The sequence below is a fragment of the Halichoerus grypus genome, chromosome 5, assembly GCF_964656455.1.
Source record: "Halichoerus grypus chromosome 5, mHalGry1.hap1.1, whole genome shotgun sequence".
NCBI lineage: Eukaryota > Metazoa > Chordata > Mammalia > Carnivora > Phocidae > Halichoerus > Halichoerus grypus.
In genome coordinates, this window is record NC_135716.1 from 176,090,008 (window position 1) to 176,113,844 (window position 23,837).

Genomic DNA, 23,837 nt, shown 5'->3' on the forward strand with positions numbered 1-23,837 from the left:
AGGAATTAGTAAACCAAACTTAAAATCTTTCAGAGTCTTGAATATCGGAAGAAACAGTAATTTTCAAGGACGATCACAGATTTGCTACAGTCCTTCACAATTTGCACCCATCTTGAGCAAATCGTCACTTTCAGTATTTTATACCGAGGACCCTATCCGTTACGGCACACATACGTTCCACAAAGAAAGCAAGCGCTTAAATGCTACTGTATAAGATGTATCAAAAACAACAGTGATCCCCACATTTCACTGACAAAAAATATTCTGGGAAGTTTTAAAAAGCTATTATCTCCTGCTCTTAAAAGATTTGCATTCTTCTAACGACCGATTAAAGAACTCTGGGCGGGAGGGAATCACCGTTCTTTCAAAGGCGGCCCCTCAGTGCTAAGCCGGCGCGGCCGCGGAGGTAGAGATCCCGGGGCTCTCGGGCTCCGACGCCAGCTGGGCACCGTCCTACCTGCGGTGGGTCTTCCACTGAAAGCCCTCGGTCCTCACCACCCTCCTCACCCAAGGACCCCAGAAGGCTGAAGGCGGCCAGGAAGGCGAAAGAGCCGAAACAGGCGCACCAACTTATTTACAGACACCATACTCGCTAGCCAACCCCGAAAAAAAAATAGTAATTTAAAGAGAGAGAAAATGTGAGCTTGCCATTTCCCTGTAGCTTCTAGGTCTGTAAGCCGTTCGTGAGAGGTGCCTAGAACCTCGCAGTTGTCTCCCCAGTTCGGAGCTGCTCCTACACCACCTACCGAGACTTGTGTCTGGGTAAAACCTCTCCTGTCGCACAAACCCCTCCCTCGGTTAGACATTTCCAAAGCGTCGGCAGGGCGAGGAGTTGCGGCGGGACTCCGGAGTTGGCCGTGCCGGGATGGGGGTCCGGGGCAGCGGCGCGCAAGGACGCGACCCCACTCCTGCCTGGCCGGCTTGCGGACACCCTCCCGGCGCCGGCTCCGCGGAGGCCGGGCGATAACCTCCTCCTCGCTGGGGCGGGAGAGGGCGGCAGCCGGGCCGTTCCGTCGAGGCCCAACGCCGCGACGCGGGCCGAGTGGCGGCCAGACAGCCGCGCGCCCCCCGCTCCCGTCCGTGGGTCTGGCCCGGGTCCCCCTCAGCAGTTCCGCGCACGGGGAGGGGCCGGCAACGGGCCGGGCGGGCAGCAGCGCCCGAGGAGAGAGCGCGGCCCCGGGCCGCGTGTCACTCACCGTTTGAAATGCTCGATGATCTTCTCTTCCCGCACATTCTCCGGTAAGTTGCCCACCCAGAGGTGCCTGGTTTCCCGGACCATGCTGGGCGGTGTGCCGGCGACCGCTGGTGCGGGTTCTCCCTCGCCGGCTTCGTACGAGCCCGTCAGCGCCGGGAGGCGGGCGCCGAGGCGGCGGCGGCGGCGGCTGCGGCGGTGGCGTCGGCAGCGGCGGCGGCTCCTCCGGCTCCCCCCCGTGCAGAGACCATCCCTCTCCCCCAGGTTCTGACTCTCGGGCCTCGCAGCTCCGCTCTGCCGCCACCACACACCCGAAGCCGACCCTCGCGCTCCGGCAGCGCATGCGCCCGGGCGGCGGCGGGCGGGGGAGCGGGGAGGAGGGGCGAGCGGGACCCGGGCGGCAGCGACTACGACGGAGCTGGCGCTGTGGCAGCCGGACGCTTCCCACCGGCGCGCGCGCCCCGCCTCCCTCGCCGCGGGCACGCGCGCGTCCGCCCGCCCGCCGAGGCCGAGACGCCGAGTTCCTCCCAGCCGGCGCGCAGGCGCGCGGGGGAGGGAGGAACGCTGGGCCTGAAAGGAACGCTCGCGCGCCCGATCCTGATGCGCAGGCGCGCAGTCGCGCAGGGAGCCGGTCGCGGGGTGGGCGCTTAGTCAGACCTGGGGCGCTGAGCTTGCAGAGACGGGGACGATCTCCAGCCCCTCCAGGCGCCGGCCTGGGGGAAGAAAAGAGAGAAAGGGGGTTGGTTTTGATAGGGCTGCGTGTCAAAGCGGCTGCCAGTGCCTCTCCTAGGACTCCTGCCCCTACTCACCCTTAGGCCAGGAGCTGGCCGTTTCCGGGCACTTGGATCCCCGCCTGCTTGGGAAAGTGTCAGAACAAGGCCGCCCTTCTCACTGCCCAGCGAAGCAATGACGGGTTCAGAAACCCATCCCTCTCAAGAATAATTAGCTTGTAACGTTAAGCAACTATTTTATATAGGATCTTACAAAACTGCAAGATATCCTAGCTGATCGTTACGGTATACCAGGAATAGAACTGAAATGAGACGGCTACATGTCTAATATTGTAAAAAGGATTTATATAAAGGATTTACTGTAATTTAATATTTAAGCATAGGAACGGATCAGACCTCTGGCCTTTCCAGGCCTAAAGACCACAGCTGAACTTTTATATAAAGGCCAGTTTACAGAACCCCGGAGAAAACCCACAAAATTAAGACAAACTGTATTGAGTCCAGAAAAACGGAATCGTTTAGAACAGTCGGCAACTCAATTTTCTTTTCCATTTTTTATCTACAGAAATAAAATACCAAAGGTGCGGTACTTCAAGTACACACCAGATTTTAAATATTTGGTCTCATTCACTATCCTTAAATACAGCCAATTCATCACCTAACTATGCTATTTGGGATTGGAAAATATGGTCACCATAATCAATGGCACTAATACCTGGAGTCACCTGTGCATAGTTTCTTTTTTTTTATTATTTATTTATTTGACAGAGACAGACACAGTGAGAGAGGGAACACAAGCAGTGGGAGTGAGAGAGGGAGAAGCAGGCTTCCCGCGGAGCATGGAGCCCGATGTGGGGCTCGATCCCAGGACCCCGGGATCATGACCCGAGCTGAAGGCAGACGCTTAACGACTGAGCCACCCAGGCACCCCCGCATAGTTTCTTTTGTTCCACAGACAGTAATGCTCCCAGTAGTTTTTTTGTTGTTTACCATATAATCTAACATAAGCTTCTTAATGATTGTGTCCGACTGAGAGTCCCATCAACTTTTTTTATATTTGGCCTAATAGTCCATACTATAGCGGTGCCTGGGTGGCTCAGTCGGTTAAGCGTCTGCCTTCAGCTCAGGTCATGATCCCAGGGTCCAGCCCCGCATCTGGCTCCCTATTCAGTGGGGAGCCTGCTTCTCCCTCTCCCTCTGTCCCCTGGCTCGTGCTCTATCCCATAAATAAAATATTAAAAAGAAAAATAGTCCAGGGATGCCTGGGTAGCTCAGTCAGTTAAGCATTTGCCTTCGGCTGAGGTCATGATCCCAGGGTCCTGGGATGGAGTCCCGCATCCGGCTCCTTGCTCAGCAGGGAGCCTGCTTCTCCTTCTGCTGCTCCTCCTGCTTGTGCTCTCTCTCGCTATGTCAAATAAATAAATAAAATCTTAAAAAAAAAAAAAAGAAAAATAGTCCATACTATACTTAATAAATTTGATCAGTTGAGATAATCTGTCTTCCCTCCTCAGGACATTGAGGAGGCTAAGCAAGCCCCAGCCTTACACAGTTGCAACAATTACAGTAGAAGATGCGCTTGCTGAGGGGCTAACCTCACCCTCCCTTTGAAATGATTGTTGGAATTTTGACAAATTATTTCTAAAACTTCTAGATTCTGAGCCAGGTAATTTAACTGATTTGTTTAACTTCAGTAAGAGTCAGAAACAGAAAGAGGAGGTAGAGAAAAGCTAGAAACAGAAAAGCCCCACTACAATAGTGGCACTCATTGATAATTTAGGTAAGGTATTTAGTGCCCCACCCCCAGAGGCTGACCTTGTCTTCATGCAAATCAGTCATTAAATGAAATGGAAATTTGTGTTCTTGAAAATATTATGGAATGGATTCCTCAGTAAAAGCAAATCAAACCACATTCAGATGTAGGATTAGCCATTTACATTTGGCCATTTCTTTGTCACAACTATCACTTAAGGAGTGTCAAGCCAGCACACTATTAACCTAAACTCATGAACTATATAGTTCTGCATATACGGCTGCAGTTAATGTTGAACTGACATGCATTTTTCCATGAAGCATGAATTCAATACAAGCAACCACAATTTGAAACGCATTTTAAAATAGGATGTAAATTACCCGTTTAAAACTTGATAGGCTCTGAATTAGCTGAAACTTCTTGGGAAAGACCAAAGTGTCACCATGAAGAACAGAAGAGATTCAGTTCAATTGCATTATTAAGAGGGGCAACTGACGATTCACAAAATAGCGTCTTGCAATTATAGAAGTAAAGGGCATATCTCACCTTGCATGCAGACTTCAGTTAAAATCATGCTGAGGAAAAATTCAAGGGCTGAAAAAAAAAAAGGAGGGGGGACCCTTTAGAAGCAAAATCATTAGAAGAAAGACTAGTTAATTATTGAATATGGTATTTTGTATCCATCTAGGACTCCCACAGAATAAAAGGATAAACCAGAACAAAATAAGAAGCAATTAAGGTATTTTTTCTAATACTTTCTCCATGGCACAAGAATGAGGGGACATTAAGTAAAAGTTAAAGCAACTTGCTTACCAACTAAAATTTTTTTGAACTAGTTCTCTTAGGTTAGCCTAAAGGTCTTGTTATATCAGTGCTGTTTTTCCATGCAAAAAGCAGACTACTTAATTTTTGGAAATTAATTTGAAATGGGCAAAGTTATTTACAAATACTTTACAAATGCCTTCAAGTCCCCCACCTTTGGGAAGTAGTGGAGGAGAAACCTGGTGGAAGATTACCAACACACAAAATTATTAAGCAAAGTTGAGTTAAAGTTCTCCCAGAGACCAAAGAGATCACAATGTCAAAAAGATTAGGAGCAAATGTCAAATTAAGAATATCATTTCTCATCTTGCCCGAGATTTACCAAACAAGTGAGAAATGGTCTCACAATATAAAGGCTAGCAAAATCCCATCAAACATCATTTGATAGCACCTTATACTCAGATTCTCTTCAAGTGTTGTCAAACTACCTGTTTGACACCAAGAATAGCAACCAAAGTGTTTATTTTAGTTTCTTAGGTTTTTAAGAATCTGATATATATTTCTCAAGAGAATTCTCAGTTTATAAAATGTCAACAGACATCAGCCTAAATAGATATAATGAGTAAAACAAATTTCAATTATCTGTTCAAATTCTTAATGTATTCCTATGATGCCAAAAGAAAAAAATATGACACTAACTTCAATTGAACAGATTGGTTTAAAGGAAAAATAGCTCACATATAGATGCTGGGTTCAAATGAGCAATTCAGGTAGGAATCCTATCCATCTTTATTAAACTTAATAGTTGCAGGTTAAAAGTACTGTCCATGTTCCTTACTGATTCTTTCAGCATTAAAAAAACACTACTTGGCATGAACTTTTGTGTTATACTAAAACAAAAACAAAAACAAACTGATGATATGAACGACAGACATTATGTATAATGGAAGTATCCCTGGGTTACTGGGTTTAGAGTTTAAAATTCCAGTTCCAATTTTGTCACTAGCTATATGACTTAGCAAATCAATTAAATCCTCAAAGTCTCAATATCCTTATCTACAAAACGAAATATCTGTTTTCTCTACCAAAAAAGGTTTCCAGAAGTATCAAAGAAGATAATATATGTAAAAGGATTTGGAAGTAACACACCGTAAAAATATCACGAATACTATTAAGTTGACCACTAATTTCATATTAATATCAAAAGTAAGCATCAGCTGAAATTTAGAACATATTATCAATTTTCAGGGTTATACAGCCTACATAGGTCCTATAGTCAAATCAAAATGCAGTGATTGCATATTAAGTATGCAGTTCCTTGTCGGTTTTTGCTTTTTCTATTGCAAAGCTCTTAATAACAGCTAAACTGATAAGTACATGCCCTTTGCAGAGCCCCAAATCAAGTGTTTGATTTTTTCAATGCCTTTCATTTTTATTGGCAATGTATCAGAAAACACTGGGAAAGCTTTTCTCTATTTCTGTCTTTGGTACAAATATTTACAAAGGCAGAATTTCTTCATCAGCATTTATCTTTGTATGTTTTCAATAGCAAGGCAACCCACACTGTTATTCTGATTTTTAAATTTATTTTAACAATTAATAATGGATGCTCATTGAAAAAAATCAAAAGTAGGGTGAGATCTCTCCTTTCTTCTATAATAAATGGATCGTAAGTGAATTTCCTCATTTGAGTATTAATGATAATTCAGAAAGGTAACATTAAAAGCAGAGCCATTTGCAAAGGAGAATTCAAATAGATGTGTTTTTAATCAGGTCTTATTTTCACACTGTGAGGCTCCTGTATTTAGCATGCTAGATGTGCTCAAAGAGTTCAGTCATGCGTAATGGAAGCCCAGTTGGGGAAAGCATTTGAGCCTCAAACTGGGGCTTTGAATGCTAACCTAGCCAATAGAGCAGATAAATGAATATCAACATTTAAACAGGAGGACAGAATCGTTACCAGATATTTAACAAGAATTTGGTTACAAATCTAGTCCCAAGCTATTAAACTATTTCATGACAAAACATATACTTAAAATATAAGCACTTGTTCCTAAAGGCATCATATAAAAATACATTAACTAGCTCTAAAATGATCAAAGCCTACTTGACAACTCAACAATACAAATTCCTTCTATTATTAGAATCAGTTTTTTTCAAAACAGTAGAAAATAAAACAGACAACACTGCTATATTATTCTCAGAGTGTCTGACATATTGTTAGTTCTGAGGGTCAACTGGTGAAAGACCAGTCCATTAACAGATTTATTTTGATATAGAAGGCACAGTCTGGTGGAATTATATACATAAATTATTAGAACTTCAATCAATTGAACATTAGCCAGCTAGCCCTCTAAATCATACTTTCAGCAAGCTAACGTTTCGTAATCTATTTTACTATTCAACCCTCTAAGCTAAATAATTTATCCCACCTTGTTTTTAGTATTCCAGAAATGAATGTAATGGCTGGTAACTTTTTTTTTTAATCAATTCTTATGTTTCTACCATTTTCTTGGAAAGTTGCTTAATTTTTTTTCCCCTCTGAGGAAATACTGCTAATGTACCTAATATTCAGAATTATGAATTTATTAATGTTTATGGCATTGGAAAAAAATGGACTATTTGCAAACCTTAATCACAGCTGTGCCTGTGGTAGAATTTAATTCTTTCTTAAATTTTAATTCTAGTAAAGTTAACATACAGTGTTTCAGGTGTACAACATAGTGATTTAACAATTCTATACATTACTGAGTGCTCATCACCTGTCCCCCTACCCACCTCCCCTGAAATTTAAAATTTTTATAAAGTTTATATTCATCTATATTTTCTAAAAAATTTCCATCTATATTTTCTTTGGTTAACATATATTGCTTTTATAATTAGAAAAGGTTATAATAAAATGACTTTTGGAAGTCAACATCTGGGTTACTTTAAAGGCTGACTTTAAAGGTTTAAAGCATCAACTCTGAAATGTTGATGCTGGACTATACTAAATCAACATATTTGTGTTAAGAGATCCCATGTGAACAAAATGTTATTCACTATGTTAATTCAGATAGTTCATTCAACCTTTTAAACCTCTATTGTTAATCCTCATGTGAGAAAAAACTTAACCTCTTCACTAGAAGTGATATACATTAACCAAAACACCCCATGTATAGTAGATGGTAACTTTTAAACATCAGGAAGTAAGCAGAATATAAATAAATAAGGCTACTGATTAATTCAGAGAACACTGTCAAAGGGTAGTTGATGGAATCTCAAAAACATTAATACCAAATAAAACGTTTAGTAACTTGCTACATATGTCTTGAAATTTTCAGCAGACTTAGGGTCGTAAGCTCCCTGGCTCTAGTTTGAAATAGAAAATTAAAAAAAAAAATTATTTATGTACTCATTTGAAATATGTTTTTAAAACTGTGTCCATCTTAACTCAATTATTGTGATTTAAAGAGCTATTACTATTAAATAGCATCACTGCCTCAATAATCTTCAGGATGGTAATAATTGCTAATTTTATATAATATTCCATAATTAGACACTTGAAACATTTTGGCTTAAAATAAAACCACACTATTTAAAGACTACAGAAGACATGATGCCTTTCTGAATTAAATGCTGGAATTATTTTTAAGGCTTTAAAAAGTTAAATTTCAGTATTTTGATAGAGGAGCTCATTGGATTTTTTCAGGCCATATACTACAGAAGTCATGAAAACCATTGCTTACACTTTTATTTGGAAGATACTTTGGCTGAAAAAAAAAAAAGAACGCCTCAGTGGTAACTCTCTTTGAGGACGCTAGATTAACTTAAAATGATTTCTCTAAGAAAACAGAACCATCAAGAATCATAACTAAAGATTTCACCAAATACTGTTAGCTGGTGAAGGGGCATGGTGGGATGAACTGATAAAAGGGTTCTGTGTTTTCCCCAGAACAGCAGATAATTTAAACACACACACAAGCATAAACCTTTCACTTAAAAATTCACTCAAAAAAGTGGCTTCAAACCGGGATACAGTTGTCTTTCACAATTTTCAAACTTAAATATATCGTACCCCTCAAGATCAGTTTCCAGAGATTCTAATTATTGGACTGCACATAAGAACTTTGTTTTTATGCCTATTTAAAATTATAAAACATACAAATAAATGTACAACTTTTCAAAAAAAATCCGGCGTGCTTGGCTGGCTTAGTGGGTAGAGCGTACGACCCTTGATCTTGGAGTTGTGAGTTCAAGTCCCATTCTGGGTGTAGAGTTTACTTAAAAAAATTTTAATTATAAAATGTAACAAACAAAATTTTCTTCCCCTTATTTAGTGGTGTTATCCTTACTTTAGGGATTTTGACTTTGAAGACACTCATTAACCATAATTTGTTAGGACAGAATCTCTAACCAAAATTCTGCCAATTCAAGGGACACTTGATCTGGTCGTTTCCAAGCTTCAAATTATAGTCTTGTTAGCAGGGGGAGATTCTATTGCTTGCTAGTGCTTCAACAGCCTCTAGACAGCTTTTATATTCTAAGAGTTCCTGTTAGGAATCTGGCACCAACTCAAAATTCCCACCAGGAAGAAAGATCTCCCTTCCTTAGGACCCACTGCGTGGCTCCGCCCAGAGCCTTGACCCGACCTGACCTCAGACTCTGCGTGGTCAATGGTGCACTCGCACCTGCGGGCAAGTTAGCACTGCCCAACAACTTCAGAGCCAAAATGCGGCTCGAGACCATAAAATGTCAAGTTGCAAGTGCCACGTCAGCCTTTAGGAGCCCCCAAGGTGCCCTGTTCGCGAACAAGCTCCCTCTTTTAAACCTTGTATCTCTAAGGATCTGAAGGTACATGACACGCTAAACGAATATAGGAAGGCTATTACTCCACCGGCGGAACGAAGGTCTTTCCAAAGAAAGGGGGCAAGGAAACAAAGCTCGGACTGGAGACCTGGCCGACCTCCGTGCCCTTCCAAGGGAACCTTACTTAACCTTAACCTGCTGGATTTCAGAAACGGGCTTGCATGGAAGTGGATTACATGGCAAGTTAAAAGAGCTGGGGGGAGGGCGGGTGGCTTTTTTAAGAACCCACAACCCTGGCAGTAATTTCCCCCACACTCCTAAGAGGAAAGGAAAATAAAACCAAAGGCACCTTGAGAAAGAGTAAAAGCTGTTACTATGGTTACCACTCTCCAAGCTCAAGTCAGCCCAGGGACACCAGGCTGTACGCCCAAGCCCTTCCTTTGTCCGCAGCCACACACCGAGGGCAAACCTAGCGGCCAGCCACGCCAGCCCCAGCAGAGGCTTGCCTCGGCGACCCGGGGCAGCGTTCCAAATAAAGGACGCCTTTATTTTGGCTTAGTGAGCAAGAACTGCAGGCAGCTCCTGACGGAAGCCAGCCCCGGCCACCACCCGGTCCTGCGGCCGGGGCTGTCTCTCCCCCCGGCCCCCGTTTGGAGAAGGCTCCACCACACTGCGGGGACCCGATCCAGTCAGGAGCCCGACCAAACATGGCGCACGCAGGAGTGGAAGGGAGCCAACCAGACACAGCCCGACCTCATCCCTTTGGCACAAAGGGAAGGCTAAGCTCGAGGAAACCCCTCAAGAGGATACAGTTCCCCCGAGTGGGAGCTGAGGAAACAGTGAGTAGGGCGCAACCGAGTTGCTCAGACGCACTTCATATCAAAGACGCTCCCGCAAACAGCGCGGAGAACAGAGGTCGGCAGAGACGACCTGCGGCGCAGGCGCGTGGAGCAACGATTCGAGCGCTTCGGTCCTGCCCCTCCCCCCTCCAAAGGCCAGGGGAGTTGCCCCAACGCGCTGGCGCAACGACGGAACGTGGGGGGAGGGGAGAAAAAAACCTGTTCCCTTCATTGTGAGAGCGAACCGCCCCGCCCCGCCCCGTCCGGCGCGCGCGCACGTCCCACTCTCACACTTGCACACGCGCGCGCCGAACTTGCCGCCCGATCCGGCGCGCATGCTCCGGAAGGGAGGCGGTGGCTGAGCCTGCGGCTTTTTTGCTGTTTCCCTGAGAAGTTTCTGGAAAGACGGAGGCCAAGGGAAGCTGGGGGATGGGGAGCGCAGGGAAGCGAGCGTTTGAGAGAAAGCGAAACATCCAAAACACACCGTCACCGCCCCGCGTCCATCCATCACGCCATGGCCAAAGCAAAGCCCGAGACCACCGAGACCCTCACGCCAGGGGAAAAAGCATGGGGACTGCAGCAACCGCTCCTTTCTCTGCCTGTGCCTAGCCCCGAGGCCCCTGACCACGGGGAGAAGGGAGAGGGCAGGGGGAGCGATGAAAAACCTAAAACGCTCACTGGAGGTTTACGTGGTGGAGTGAAAGCCGACATCCGCTCTCTGGAGCTGCCCGCGCACTCGTGGGCCGCCCGCGGCTCTTCTCTGGCTCTCGAGCGTGGGCTCCGCATTGGGATTCTACGCGGCTACCGAAGTACTGGTCTGGGGCTCCTGAACCCGTTTCCTTAATTTCCCCTCGTTTGGGGGGGGATTGTCCTTTGATTCCCCCTTCCTGTCTTCACTTTGGTGGCCAAGAGCTAAAGCTGCGGGTGTGGAGAGCCTAGGAAAGGGCTGCTCCCTCCCCGCGCCAGCCCGAGAAGCGCCCTGGGCGGGCAGGGGTCGCCCGTCTGTGGTGCGGCGCTCAGTTCGCTCGGTTTTAGTCCCCTTAAGTGAGAGCCTCCGGCAGTGGGGCACCTTTGGAAGCGCAAAGGCAGCGCACGCACAAAGGCGCCGCCTCGTTTGTGGACTCGAGAAGCGGCCGACGCGGCGAGGGGAGGCCGGTGCGGCGGCGTGGGGCGCGAAGGCGCGCCGGTGCTCAAGGAGGGTCGCCCGGACGGCCACCCCGGGGAGGCCCGGGCGGGGGGGAGGGGCCCGCGGCGCCTTTTATTTCTCCGCCTGCGCCCGCTCTTGGCCTGGCGCGGCTGCCATTTTGTGGCGCGGCCGCCATTTCGCGGGGCCGAGGGGGCAGGGTGGCGGGGGAGGGGCGCGCGCCGCCGCGGCCGGCAGGGGGCGGGGCTGGCGACGGCGCCCGGGCGGCCCCCCAGCCGCGAAGGCGAGCGCGTCCTCTTTGTTCTCCGCCTCTGCGCTCGGGCGCCGTCGTCCCGGAGCCGCGCTGGCTCAGCGCTGCGTGTGACCCCGACCGGCAGCTGAGGGTCGTGCGCACAGTCCCAAATCCCTTCTGCCCTCTGAGCCCTTCCAACGCGGGGCTTCTCATCCCCGCCCTCGCTCTGTGGAAGGAGTGCGTTTTATTTGGCCGTGCCCCGAACGCCACCGTGGGAAGCCGTAGTGCGCGCTGAGAAGGAAGGCGCTTTCTGCAGCCTTGTGCGGCCGGGGCCGCAGGTGGGCTTGGATGCCACTGCCTCGAACCGTAGTGGCGCTTTACAAACAGAAAAGCGCCGAGCTTCGAGAGCTGGGAGACCCGACAAAGGTGCCGAGCACCAGCGTAACCGAGAGGTCGGGCTCTTTAAAAAAAAAAGAAAAAAAAAAAGTGTCTTTGAAGTGCTGTCACCAGTAGGAGAACCGAGACGTTGCTGTTCATTGGCTGGCCGCGAGGCACGCACTGCGCAACTGGTTTCTGATAGGTTTTATAGCCCATTATTTCGAGCTGAGCCATAAACTGGAACAATAGATTGGAATATTTTATTTCTGTCTGTTGAGAACATCTTCCATTTACCTCCTTTTTTAAGCCCTTTATGAGTATGTAAATAGCAGATTGACTCAATAAAATATTATGTGCCTTCAGTGTCATTTCAAATCCTGAAAGAGCTATTGTTTTTCTGATTTGAAGGGAATATTTAAATGTGAATCTTGGCAATTTAATGTTAACTTTGCGGCTGGAATCAACAAAGCCAGGAAATTCAAGAGTAATGCTGCTATATTTGTCTTCCAGCCTTGCTTTTTGTGCAAGGTATTTTTGTTTAACGAGGGGTTGTTCCCGGCCCCCCCCCCCCCCAAGTTTTGTTTTTCTTCACAGCAGCGTGAGTTCATAACCGAGCCAGCCTTTTCTGGCTCAAGTCTTTTGGTGTTGCAGCTACAGGAGGGTTTTTTCTCCCCCCTTACAATGTATGATTACAGGGGGTTGGTTATCTGTTTCAGTACTAGGGGAGTTAAGCTCATAATGATAGGATGAAAAGTTTAAAAAATATATTTTCGAGTGAACAGATCAGGATTTGATCGCTTCCAGATGAAAGAAACATCTGAGGAGTGGCTGTTAGATCCCAAATTTTGTCTTCGTTTCAATTTGACTAAAGCACTGCATGGAATTTTAATTTTTTATACGCTATCTCAATATTCTATAAAGCACAGTATTGTATTTTTTTTGGTATTGAGAGTTTATGAAAATAATGGTTTTGAAAATGCTGTTACTTTTTGCCTGCACAAACAAAATTAAGTAGTATGAAACTATTCGTTTTATTGGGAATTAGGATAGACTATCCTAATAACGCAGACAAAACATCATGCCTTTACGAGCCAGGCAGTTGAAATTTAGAGAATGATTGTACAATCCTTCTTTCACTTTGTGCAGATGTAAAGGATCTATTTAACAATTCTAATTCCTAGAATTTGTTTTTATTTGTAAACACCTTATTTCACACCTTTATTACACTTAATACTAAAAGCGCATCCTTTTTTTTTTGTACAAAATATTTTGAATTTGTGTTTTTTGAATAGGTGGTATTTTGCACTGTTCACCTCTCCCTTATGACCAATGGCATACATTTGCAAAACGAACAGAAATTCGGAAATTCCTCTCCCATCCTAATGTTGGCCTCAAAACATTTTCCAACTTCCTAAGCCAAAAAGCCCAAACAGTATTAAACAGGTGGACTTTAAACGTGCAGAGGGCCGTGTTCAGATAAACAGATTCTGAATTACAACAATCTCATGATCTGCCCTTGGAGTAAAAATGCTTTGTATGTAGTCCTAGGACTGGTTTCATTTTGTCAAACAATGCAGGACTAGAGAATTCCACGATCACCAATCCATTGTTCCTGTTTTTCTTTCTTTTTCAACTGTGCTTCTGAATTAATATGTACAATTTTGTGTTCCCTGAGAGAGATTGGATGTTAACCAGAACCTTTCATTATACCAAGATCCTTTAGACAGCCAGGGCAGAATCTAAGCGGTATGTGCTAGGCCCCTTGGGCTTATTTTTTTGGCATTTGGTGTAGATTGTGTGCAGCTTTTCTAAACAATGTAGAAATACTGAAGATCTCTCACCATTGTTCCAGGAAAGGACAGCTTTTCATGCCAAATTTTAGCATAGGAGGGAATTTAAAACAATAACCGTAATAACCTTTTCCTGGTAAGGATAAATAAGCTCTTTTAGAGACTAGTAATATGGGAAGTTCTTCAAAATATTTTTGGCAGCGGTGAAGTACTCCCACATGCTGTAATCGTCTTCCCCTTTGAGGCAAAACTCAGAAATTCAGCATTTCAGAAGAATTGGAGTTCAAAGAACAAATCTTTGCAGCCAATAGTATGTTTCTTAAAAAAACAGGAACACATCTATGAAAATAAAAAAGACTCCTGGAACAACCCAACATTTGTCTTGCCAGAGTACAAATGGTCATCCCTATAACAAGATTCTGTCCTGATAATTGTGCAGATTATATGAAACCTGTAGATTTATTGTTTTGGCATCACGGTTTAAATGGCCTGTATAGACATCAAAAAGACTTATAAAAAGTCAAGATCTTTATTACTTTATTTAACAAATAATTTTTGAGCATCAACTTTGTGCCAAGTACTTAGGATATTATATCACTGAAGAAAGCAGTCAGATCTCTGTTCTCATGAAGTTTAACTGGCTTGGGGAGGGGGGTGCAGGGGTGGTGGTGGGAGGGGGAGAAGAGACAAATAAGGCTAGAAGCAGGGGCCCATGAGGAGGTTATTTTAGTAACCCAAGAGAAAGATAGGGGTGGCTTCACTGGCTAAGGGATCCTGGATATATTTTGAAGGTGAATCCAGAGGGCCTTGCTGATGGATTGAACATAGAGTTGATAAGAGGAGTCAAAGATGAGCCTGAGGTATTTGACCTGAGCAACTAGAAAGATCAAGTTGCAATCAACTGAAATAGGGAACACTGACTAGAACAGTTTTATGGAGGAATATTAAGAGCTCAGTTTTCAGTATGTTCAGTTTGAGGTATTAGATGTTCAGATGGAGACATTAGGTAGGCTGCTGGATATGAGTTCAGGAAGAAGTTCTGAAAATCTATGTTTTTATGTATTATTTAGGAGATATACTGTATATATGTATATTGTGTCTGTGGGACTGTGTGTGTGAGAGAGAAACGGGGAGAGAGACAGCAAGCAAGACAGGGAAGGAGAGAGTTTGGGAGTTGTCAGCGTATGAGTGGAATTTGAAGTCTGAAACTGGATGACGTCAGCAAGGGAAGTACGAAGGGAAAAAAAAAAAAGGAAAACCCTGGGGCACTTTCACACTTAAGAAAGAGGTCTCAGAAGTCAGGAACTCGCAAAGCAGCTAACCGAAGGAACAAAGGAGTTAGGGAGGAGGAAAACCCAGAGAGGGCTGTGTCCCGGAAGTCAGAGGAAGAAACTGCAGGAGGAGGGAGTGATCAATGTGACCAACTGTGGAAAACTGCCAAGAGGTTAAGATGAGGCAGGAGGACTGACTGTTGGAGCACCACAGAGGTCATTGGTGACCTTAATAAGAACAGTTGGGTGGAGCAGTGGGGCAAGAGCTTGACTGGACTAGACTGAAGAAAAAAGTGAGTCTGGAGTCACTTTGGGAAAAATACTGCTGTAGACTTAGAGGGGAAGATGCCAGGGATGGTGAAGGTAGAAAGTTCATTCCATTTCAGAAAGCTCCTGGGTCGGTGCAAGAATCAGGAACTCAAAACCTTTAGGCTTCTGGAAGAATTATTACACCTTCAGGATATGCTCTGCTTCTAGCCTTGTATCTGTTCCATAATGACATGAATAATACACAATTTCTTTGGAAAAAGAATACTATCTTCCTATAAACGCTGCAAATTCTTTTTTTTATTTTTATTTTTTTATTATGTTCAGTTAGCCACTGTATAGTACATCATTAGTTTTTTTTTTTTTTTTAAGATTTTATTTATTTATGTCAGAGAGAGCACAAGCAGGGGGAGCGGCAGGCAGAGCCGGCAGAAGAGGCAGAGGGAGAAGCAGGCTCCCCACTGAGCAGGGAGCCGGATGCGGGGCTCGATCCCAGGACCCTGAGATCATGACCTGAGCTGAAGGCAGACGCTTAACCGACTGAGCCACCCAGGCGTCCCACATCATTAGTTTTTGACGTAGTGTTCAACGATTCATTAGTTATGTATAACACCCCGTGCTCATCACAGTACGTGCCCTCCTTAATACCCATCACCCTGTTACCCCCTCCCCTCTGAAACCCTCTGAAACCCTCAGTTTGTTTCCCAGGGTCCATAGTCTCTCATGGTTCGTCTCCCTCTCTGATAAACTGTGCAAATTCTGAACTTGGAGTTTGGTCAGTACTTGGAAGAATTTGGTCAGTAGGACAAAGAATCTAGCAGAGAGCTTTTCCTGGAATTTATATAACCATCAGTGCTCACCAGCAGTCTGAGGTGATTCAGCCAGTCATGCAGTGTTTAGAGATGCAACAAAGCAGACTTTGCCCTGGTTTCTCAAGCGTGTGCCCCCAATAATCCCTGATGACTCTGCAGCTTTTGTTGGACTTCCTGTAAATGATGGCAAATTGACTCTGTCACAAGAATGGTAATGCCTTTAAGAGTGAAATGCCCCGGATGTTTCCTTTCAATAGGTTCCCCGCACCTGTCCTATTGGAGCCTGCTCTAGTCACAGCAATCCCCAGTGAATGACAGTTAACCAGATTGGCTGTGTGCTTTATGTGAACTTATTTATCATCCTGGGTTTGAGCTCCACTGTTAGAATCCTGTATACTGATAAATATAGATCAGCTAAAATTTTTATTTTCAATTGTATTACCTTATCATTTCTTAGAGGATCATGTGATAAAATACAGATATAAAGTATTATGTGTATTTTATTCTGAAATATTTATGCTGAATAGTCATTGAAACCATCTCTATTGGAAGTATTTATCAATTTGGGGCGCCTGGGTGGCTCAGTCGGATAAGCGTCTGCTTTCAGCTCAGGTCATGAGCCTGGGGTCCTGGGACCGAGCCCCTGAATAGGGGTCCCTGATCAGCAGAGAGCCTGCTTCTCCCTCTCCCTCTGCTGCTCCCCCTGCTTGAACACTCTCTCTCTGTCAAATAAATAAATAAATAAAATCTTAAAATGGAAATATTTCTTAATTTGGATGCAGCCTAGAATATTATATGGTTGTTTATATTTCCTAATACTCATGAAATGTTGCACTGGCTAGCTTATGTAGTCTTAAACTGTTTTTCCCTTGTCCCAGCACACACTGTGCTTCTATCAGGTACCCTGATTTGTTCTGTAATGATTCATTTGGGGGCTGAGGATGACGGTCTCCCTACAGTGGAATATCAGAATCCTAGGGCATTCTGGTACATCTACCTTGTGGGACTTTCTCACACCCCCTGAAAATCACTGATGTAGAACTTAAATATGGCTGAGGAACTAAAGGCCATTTCCTTCACAAACCAGTTAGTTGACTTGAGATTTATTTCCTATGGTATGAGGGCATCAGTTGTTGGCACAGAGGATATATCATGAGTATTTGACTTCCTTGAGAGGTCCAAGAGTACCACATTTTTAAAAAGACATATCTCCTTTCTTCTTATTTACTTATTAGTAAGCTCTATGCCCCATATGGGGCTTGAACTCATAACCCTGAGATCAAGAGTCACGTGCTCAACCAAAGGGAGCCAGCCAGGCACCCCCATATCTCCTTTCTTATTTTGAGAAAGTGTAGCATCTATTATATTGGAGAAATTGAAATTATTTGTACAAATATCATGGTGGATCTTGTTTCTTTTTAAAATATTTTATTTATTTATTAGAGAGCAAGCGAGAAAGAGCATGAGCGGTGGGGGGTGGGGAGGATGCAGAGGGGCAGAGGGAGAGGGAGAAGCAGACTCCCCTCTGAGCAGGGAGTCCAACATGGGGCTTGATCCCAGGACCCTGGGATCATGACCTGAGCCGAAGGCAGATGCTTAACTGACTGAACCACTCAGGCACCCCATGCTGGATGTTTCTTTATTTTTATTTTTATTTTTTTTAAGATTTTATTTATTTATTTGACAGACAGACACAGCCAGAGAGGGAACACAAGCAGGTGGGAGAGGGAGAAGCAGGCTTCCTGTGGAGCAGGGAGCCCGATGGCAGGGCTCCATCCCAGGACCCTGAAATCATGACCTGAGCCAAAGGCAAATGCTTAACGACTGAGCCACCCAGGCGCCCCCATGTTAGATGTTTCTAACCATTGGTTATAGTTCTACCTTTTGGAGAAAAACAGAACAAGTTTTTGGGTTTTTTGTTTTTCTTGACAAATCCTCTGAATAGTTGAACTTGTCTTTATTTTTTTTAAGATCTTATTTATTTGGCAGAGAGAGAGCACAAGCCAGGGGGAGCGGCAGCCAGAGGGAGAGGGAGAAGCAGGCTCCCCGTTGAGCAGAGAGCCCAATGTGGGGCTCAGTTCCACAACCCTGAGATCATGACCTGAGCCAAACCAAGAGTCAGATGCTTAACCAGCTGAACCACCCAGGCACCCCTACAATAGTTTTTTATAACCCTGCTTATACACAGTAGACAATTGATGTGGGCAGGAGAGTGTGACTGGATCCATGTTCTTAAGTAGGGGAGAAGAACTGCATAGAGGAAGGAACTGACTTTGGATAGGAGTATAAAATCATTCATCTATCCCCAGCCAATTAAGCCGAATGTGCTCTTTCCCCATGGGGCCCAGTGTGCAAGGGCTGCAAACAGCACCCTCCTTGGTATATATATGCAGCCTGCTGCCTGTATGAGTTGCCTTAAGGGACCTTGGAGACAGGGACATTCATGTCTGACCTCATGCTATCCCCAATCTAGGCCCCAGACAGGTATGCAAGTGCCTCTGGAAAGCCTCAGGGCACAGTGACCAGGGCCCACGTCGGCCAGGTCATCATGTCCATCCATACCAACCTGCAGAACATGTGATTGAGCTACCAAGAAGCATGTGACTGAGACTCTAGGCAGGGCCAAGTCCAAGTTCCCTGGCCACAGGCAGGAAGATCCACATCTTCAAGAAGTGTGGTTTTACTGGGTTTATTGTGAATGGATTTAAAGACATGGTGGCTGAAAAGCGCATCCCAGGTGGCCATGGGGTCAAATACATCACCAATGGTGGCCCTCTAGAACACACAGCATGCCCTGCACTCATGAGAACTTCGGCACTGCTCTCTCCTTATTCATACCCATCAATAAATCCTACTTCCTATCCAAAAATAATAGATAGATGATAGATGATAGATAGATGATAGATGATAGATAATAGATGATAGATTAGATAGATAGATAGATGATAGATAGGTGATGATAGATAGATAGATAGATAGATAGATAGATAGATAGATAGATGATAGATGATAGATAGATAGATAGATAGATGATAGATAGATAGATAGATGATAGACAGACAGATAGAGTTCATCTAGTGGAAGGCCAGAAGCCAGAATACATGGGTGCAAATGCTGATGAGATGTAGTTGAGTGTGTGTGAGAAATACCACTTACGCTAAGAGACAACATCAAGATACATAAGTTATCTGTGCTTCATTTTTCCAACTTAATATGAGACTGATGACACAGTACACCGGCCAAAAGGTTTTGATTTACTCCCTATGTTCTTGGGTATGTCCCTTAAACGTTTTTGGCAGGATCTTTGTGTGGTTTATTTGCCACCGAATGGTCATTATCTAAAATAGTGCCTGGCAAACAGTAGTTGCTCAATAAATATTCACTGAATTCATTTTAGGAATTATCTATTAAATATCTACACTACTCATGCCACATCTATCCCACAGGGTTGTTTTGAAGATCCAATAAAAGCAGAGAACAGCTGTAAAAGTGCTTTGTCATCTGAGAAAAGCTATTCACGTCGGATGTGTTTATGATCGGGAGAGTTAGGATAAAGTCCACTGAGTTTTTTGACTCCTTAAATGAGAAATATATAAATGTGGAAACATGGTCATTGTTACTTAGACTTTTTTCCCCCCTCAGAGGGATATATTAAAACCTAAAGTGTCTGTCAACTGGCTTGAAACTTAAGGATGGACTACAACATTACATAAAATGGGATTTGACCTTTTAACCCACGTTACATCACAGAGCTGACAAAGTATAAAAAGGCCAAAAAACCAAAACCATCTAAGTCAGCTAGCTTTATGTGAATGTCATAAATTAAGTTCCAAGTTACATTTATTTATTCATTTATTTATTTTTATTTAAGTGATCGCTACACCCCATTTGGGACTCAAACTCACAACCCCATTGGGGCACCTGGGTGGTTCAGTCGATTGAGTGTCTGCCTTTGGCTCAGGTCATGATCCCAGGGTCCTGGAGTTGGGCTCTCTGCTCAGCGGGAAGCCTGCTTCTCCCTCTCACTCTGCTTGCCGCTCCCACTGCTTGTCCTTTCTCTCTTTCTCTGTGTCAAATAAATAAATCTTAAAAAAAAAAAGACCCCGAGATCAAGAGTTACATGCTCTTCTGACTGAGCCAGCCAGGCACCCCTCAAGTTACATTTATAATACCGAGCCCATAAGTATTATATTACCTCTCCTTTTCTTTCTTTGTTTTGTTTTGGTTTTTGGTAGATTATAATTTCCAAAGCAAATACTGTATTGGAGATGTGGATTTACTTTTCTAGGTAATAATAAAACTTCAAATGTACTGATGTTTCTGCTGAGGATTTCATTTTTTTTTAAGATTTTATTTATTTATTTATTTATTTATTTATTTATTTATTTATTTATTTCAGAGAGAGACCTTGCACACATGGGACAGGGTTGGGGGACAGAGGGAGAGGGAGAGAATCCCAAGCAGACTTGCACTGAGCACAGAGCCTGATGCAGGGCTTAATCTCATGACCCTAAGATCATGATCTGAGCAGAAATCAAGAGTCAGACTCTTAACCGACTGAGCCACCCAGCTGCCCCTCTGCTGAAAATTTCTTAACACACCTCAAGTACACCAGACTATTTATTTTCATGATAAATCTATATAATCTTCCCACACATTATAGGACTGATCTGGACAAAGTGCTATCTGATAAGAATAACTAAGAAAAAAAATCCCATTCAGTGCATTTCCATTTTCTTGCCATTCCAGGGACTAAAGTAAGTCATATACTTGATTGTTGGAGTTTGAAAGCTATTTCCTATATGCTAAGGTGTTTTTTTTGTTTTGCTTTGTTTTTTAAGTAAACTCTACCCCCAATGTGGGGCTCAAACTCATGACCCTGAGATCAAGAGCCATGTGCTCTACTGACTGAGCCAGCCAGGTGCCCCATGCTAAGGTTTATTCCTAGGAGAAGCCCTTATCTTTGGTTCCGATGGAATATCTACAAGGAGAAGTAAAACGACTCATGCCATCATTTTCAGTTTTTCATCATTATCGCTGGTGATTAGATATTACATAATTAGCCAAGGTCATACAAGAGGATTCAGTGGAGCAATTTAGGATTAAATCTAGGAATTAGACATTAGGAACTCACTGGGATTCCCCTAAGTGTTTTTAAGTGTTGTAATACGGGGATGCTTAATTAGACTTCCAACCTACTTCCTGCTGTTACCCAGCACCAGGCCTTTTAGGATTACCTTGAAAAAATACTCAGTTCTCAGAAGATCTTAGAAGTCAAGCTCAGGCTGAGGAAATACGTGTGCTGAGTAATGCAACTCAACCCCCTTCCTTGTAAAGACGGAAGTGCCATATGTGTTTTTCCACTTAGCCCCCCCAGATTTCTTCTAGCATGATTAGGTGTCATGAAGCCAACCATTCTGCCTCTGGGGATTTGTGCATTCTCCGTGAAATTTCTCTACACCATTTGATGTGATAGTCTCCCTATACAGGTTTCCTCTATTCTGGGTCATGTTGAAGGATTGTGCCACATAGTCTTAACCTACTTTTGTCCTTAGTAAACAACAACAGTGGTGACACCCACAGAATGTATCTGCCCTCGAAGTAACACCCGTCCATCTTGCACCTGGCACAGGGCACCTTTTAATCTGGAGGATCCCCAAACCCGCTGCAAACATTAATTATGCTTCATAAATACCTCCCTGATACTAGGCTGCAAGCCCCACTAGCCCCATTTTATGATTAGCCTTCCCCAAATGAAGAGATGGAAACTCTTCTTCAGCCCACTCAGAACGAGGACAAATCTGGGTCATGAGCACAGCTCCACTCACCTACTTAAAACTGTCCCTAGGGCTGTGGGAGAACTAATTTCCTCTCTATGTCCCCCCAATACTCAGAAAAGTGTGTGTGTGTGTGTGTTTAATGTGTGGGTGTTTCTCTCTGAAATGCCTACCTTTCTTTTGCCACTGATTTTGCTTCCGTGCCTTCTGTTCTAGCCAGATGTGGGGATTTTTTTGTGTGTGTGCTCGAATTCATCTTTGGCAACTGGCAACTGGTTTAAAATATGATGAAACTGTCTTACATTTCTACTCGTATATATGCAGATCATCATCAAAACCAATTCAGGCCCTTCTGACCTATTTTCTTTCTTTTGCGTGGGGATGAGGGGGACAGGACAACATATTGATTGGATTTGGGATTTTGGTTCTCTTGGATAAGACCTTGCACTTTGGAGTCACCTTAGCCAGGGCTGCCCTCTTGAGGTTATAGATGCAGCTGGCTCATTCTAAAGCCTACATCAGTGTGGAAAGGCGCTGAGAGAAAACATACAAAAGGACCAAGGACCAAGTGGTCATTGTCATGATAAACCAGGACGCTTCTTAACCGCTTTGAGGTGGTAGGATAGTTGAAAAGAGCCCTAACAGGGAACCCAAAGGGTTCTCATTTGGCCACTGGCAGACTGTGTGATCTCAGCCTGGTCCTTTTCTCTCTGTGCGCCTCAATTCCCCACCAACAGAACGGGAGCTGCTGGTCTAGTCCAGGGGTCAGCCAATTTCTTCTGTAAAAGGCCGGACTATACCATGTTGGGCTTGATGGGCCATATCGTCTCTGTGGCGGCCACTCACCTGCCATATCATCTCATTGTAGCTCAAAAGTAGCCACAGACAAAATGTAAGCAAATGAGTGTGAAGATGTTCCAATAAAATGTTATTATTACACTGAATTTCAAATTTGATGTAATATTCTCATATCATGAAGCATTATTCTTTCTTCAGTTATTTTTTAACCATTTAAATATGTAAAAACCGTTGTTAGTTCCCAAGGCTGTCGAATGAAACAGGCAGTGAGCCCGATCTGGTCCAGGGTTGAAGTTTGCCGACTTCTGGACCAGAGAACCTCAGAGAGCCCTTCTAGTTTAATCTTCCACAGTTTTAAAAGTCAAGTTAACTATAGTTCCTTTTCATTTCTATTTCTTGGAGGGTACGGGCTCTTCTAGTGTGACAGCAGGGACATTAGAAGACACGTTGCCCTTAACCATGTTGGTTAAGCGTCTGACTCTTGTTTTTGGCTCAGGGTCATGAGATCAAGCCCCGCATTGGGCTCCATGCTCAGCACAGAGTCTGCTTAAAATTCTCTCTCTCTCTCTCTCTCTCTGTCCCTCTGCCCACACTGAGCACTCTCTCTCTAAAAAAAAGAAAAAGGATGTCTGCCAACTTCACACTGTTCAGCCTCAGACACTAGCAATTCTCTCTCTTTTTTTTTTCTTTAAGTCATCTCTACACCCAATGTGGGGCTCGAACCTACAACCCTGAGGTCAAGAGTTGCATGCCCCACCGACTGAGCCAGCCAGGCGCCCCTGAACACTAGCAGTTCGACTCTGAGAGCTGCACTATCTGGTACAGTAGCCATTGCGCATTTGAAATGTGGCCAATCCAGACTAAAATGTACTACAAGTGTAAAATGTGTGCCAGGTTTTGAAGACTTAGTCAATAAAAAGAATCTAAACTATCTCTTTAATATTTTATATTGATTATGTTTTAAACAATATGTTTATATACTGAATTAAATATATTAAAATGAACCCTGTCCCCCTTTAAAAGAAAGAGTGATTTATTTATTTTGAGAGAGAGAGAGAGCATATGCATGCTCTGGGGTGGGGGAGGGACAGAGGGAGAGGGAGAGGAAGAGGGAGAGAGAGAATCTCAAGCAGATTCCATGCTAAGCACAGAGCCGGACACTGGGCTCGATCTCACGACCCTGAGGTCATGACCTGAGCCAAAATCAAGAGTCAGATGCTTAGCCAACTGAGTCACCCAGGCACCCCAACCTTGTCCCTTTTTATGATTTGAATGTGGCTACTAGAGAATTTTAAATTACATGTAT

At 44.2% G+C, this 23,837-nt stretch overlaps 1 protein-coding gene, 2 long non-coding RNA genes and 1 other non-coding gene across 6 annotated transcripts in view; 2 read left to right on the forward strand and 2 right to left on the reverse strand.

The window, feature by feature from the left end:
- SPEN (spen family transcriptional repressor) overlaps nt 1-1,567 on the reverse strand; it is a 94,914-nt gene extending 93,347 nt beyond the window's left edge. For both annotated transcript variants that reach the window (XM_036067041.2, XM_036067040.2), the window contains exon 1: nt 1,197-1,567. In XM_036067041.2, the coding sequence (XP_035922934.2) occupies nt 1,197-1,279 (83 nt within the window). In that variant the 5' untranslated portion in view covers nt 1,280-1,567. The remainder of the gene's footprint in view (nt 1-1,196) is intronic.
- On the forward strand, nt 799-23,464 carry LOC118519524 (uncharacterized). 2 transcript variants are annotated; one of them, XR_004909190.2, is made up of 3 exons: nt 799-1,239; nt 4,362-4,412; nt 23,225-23,464. It is a non-coding gene; the product is annotated as an uncharacterized LOC118519524 (long non-coding RNA). The 2 variants fall into 2 exon arrangements; XR_004909191.2 differs by lacking the exon at nt 4,362-4,412.
- On the reverse strand, nt 1,740-10,172 carry LOC144381980 (uncharacterized). Its single transcript, XR_013448370.1, has 3 exons — nt 10,097-10,172; nt 4,220-4,267; nt 1,740-1,905 (listed from the first exon to the last, which is right to left on the reverse strand). It is a non-coding gene; the product is annotated as an uncharacterized LOC144381980 (long non-coding RNA).
- Nucleotides 18,260-18,393, forward strand: LOC118519533 (small nucleolar RNA SNORA70). Its single transcript, XR_004909200.1, has one exon. It is a non-coding gene; the product is annotated as a small nucleolar RNA SNORA70 (small nucleolar RNA).
- Nucleotides 23,465-23,837: the final 373 nt, after the last annotated feature.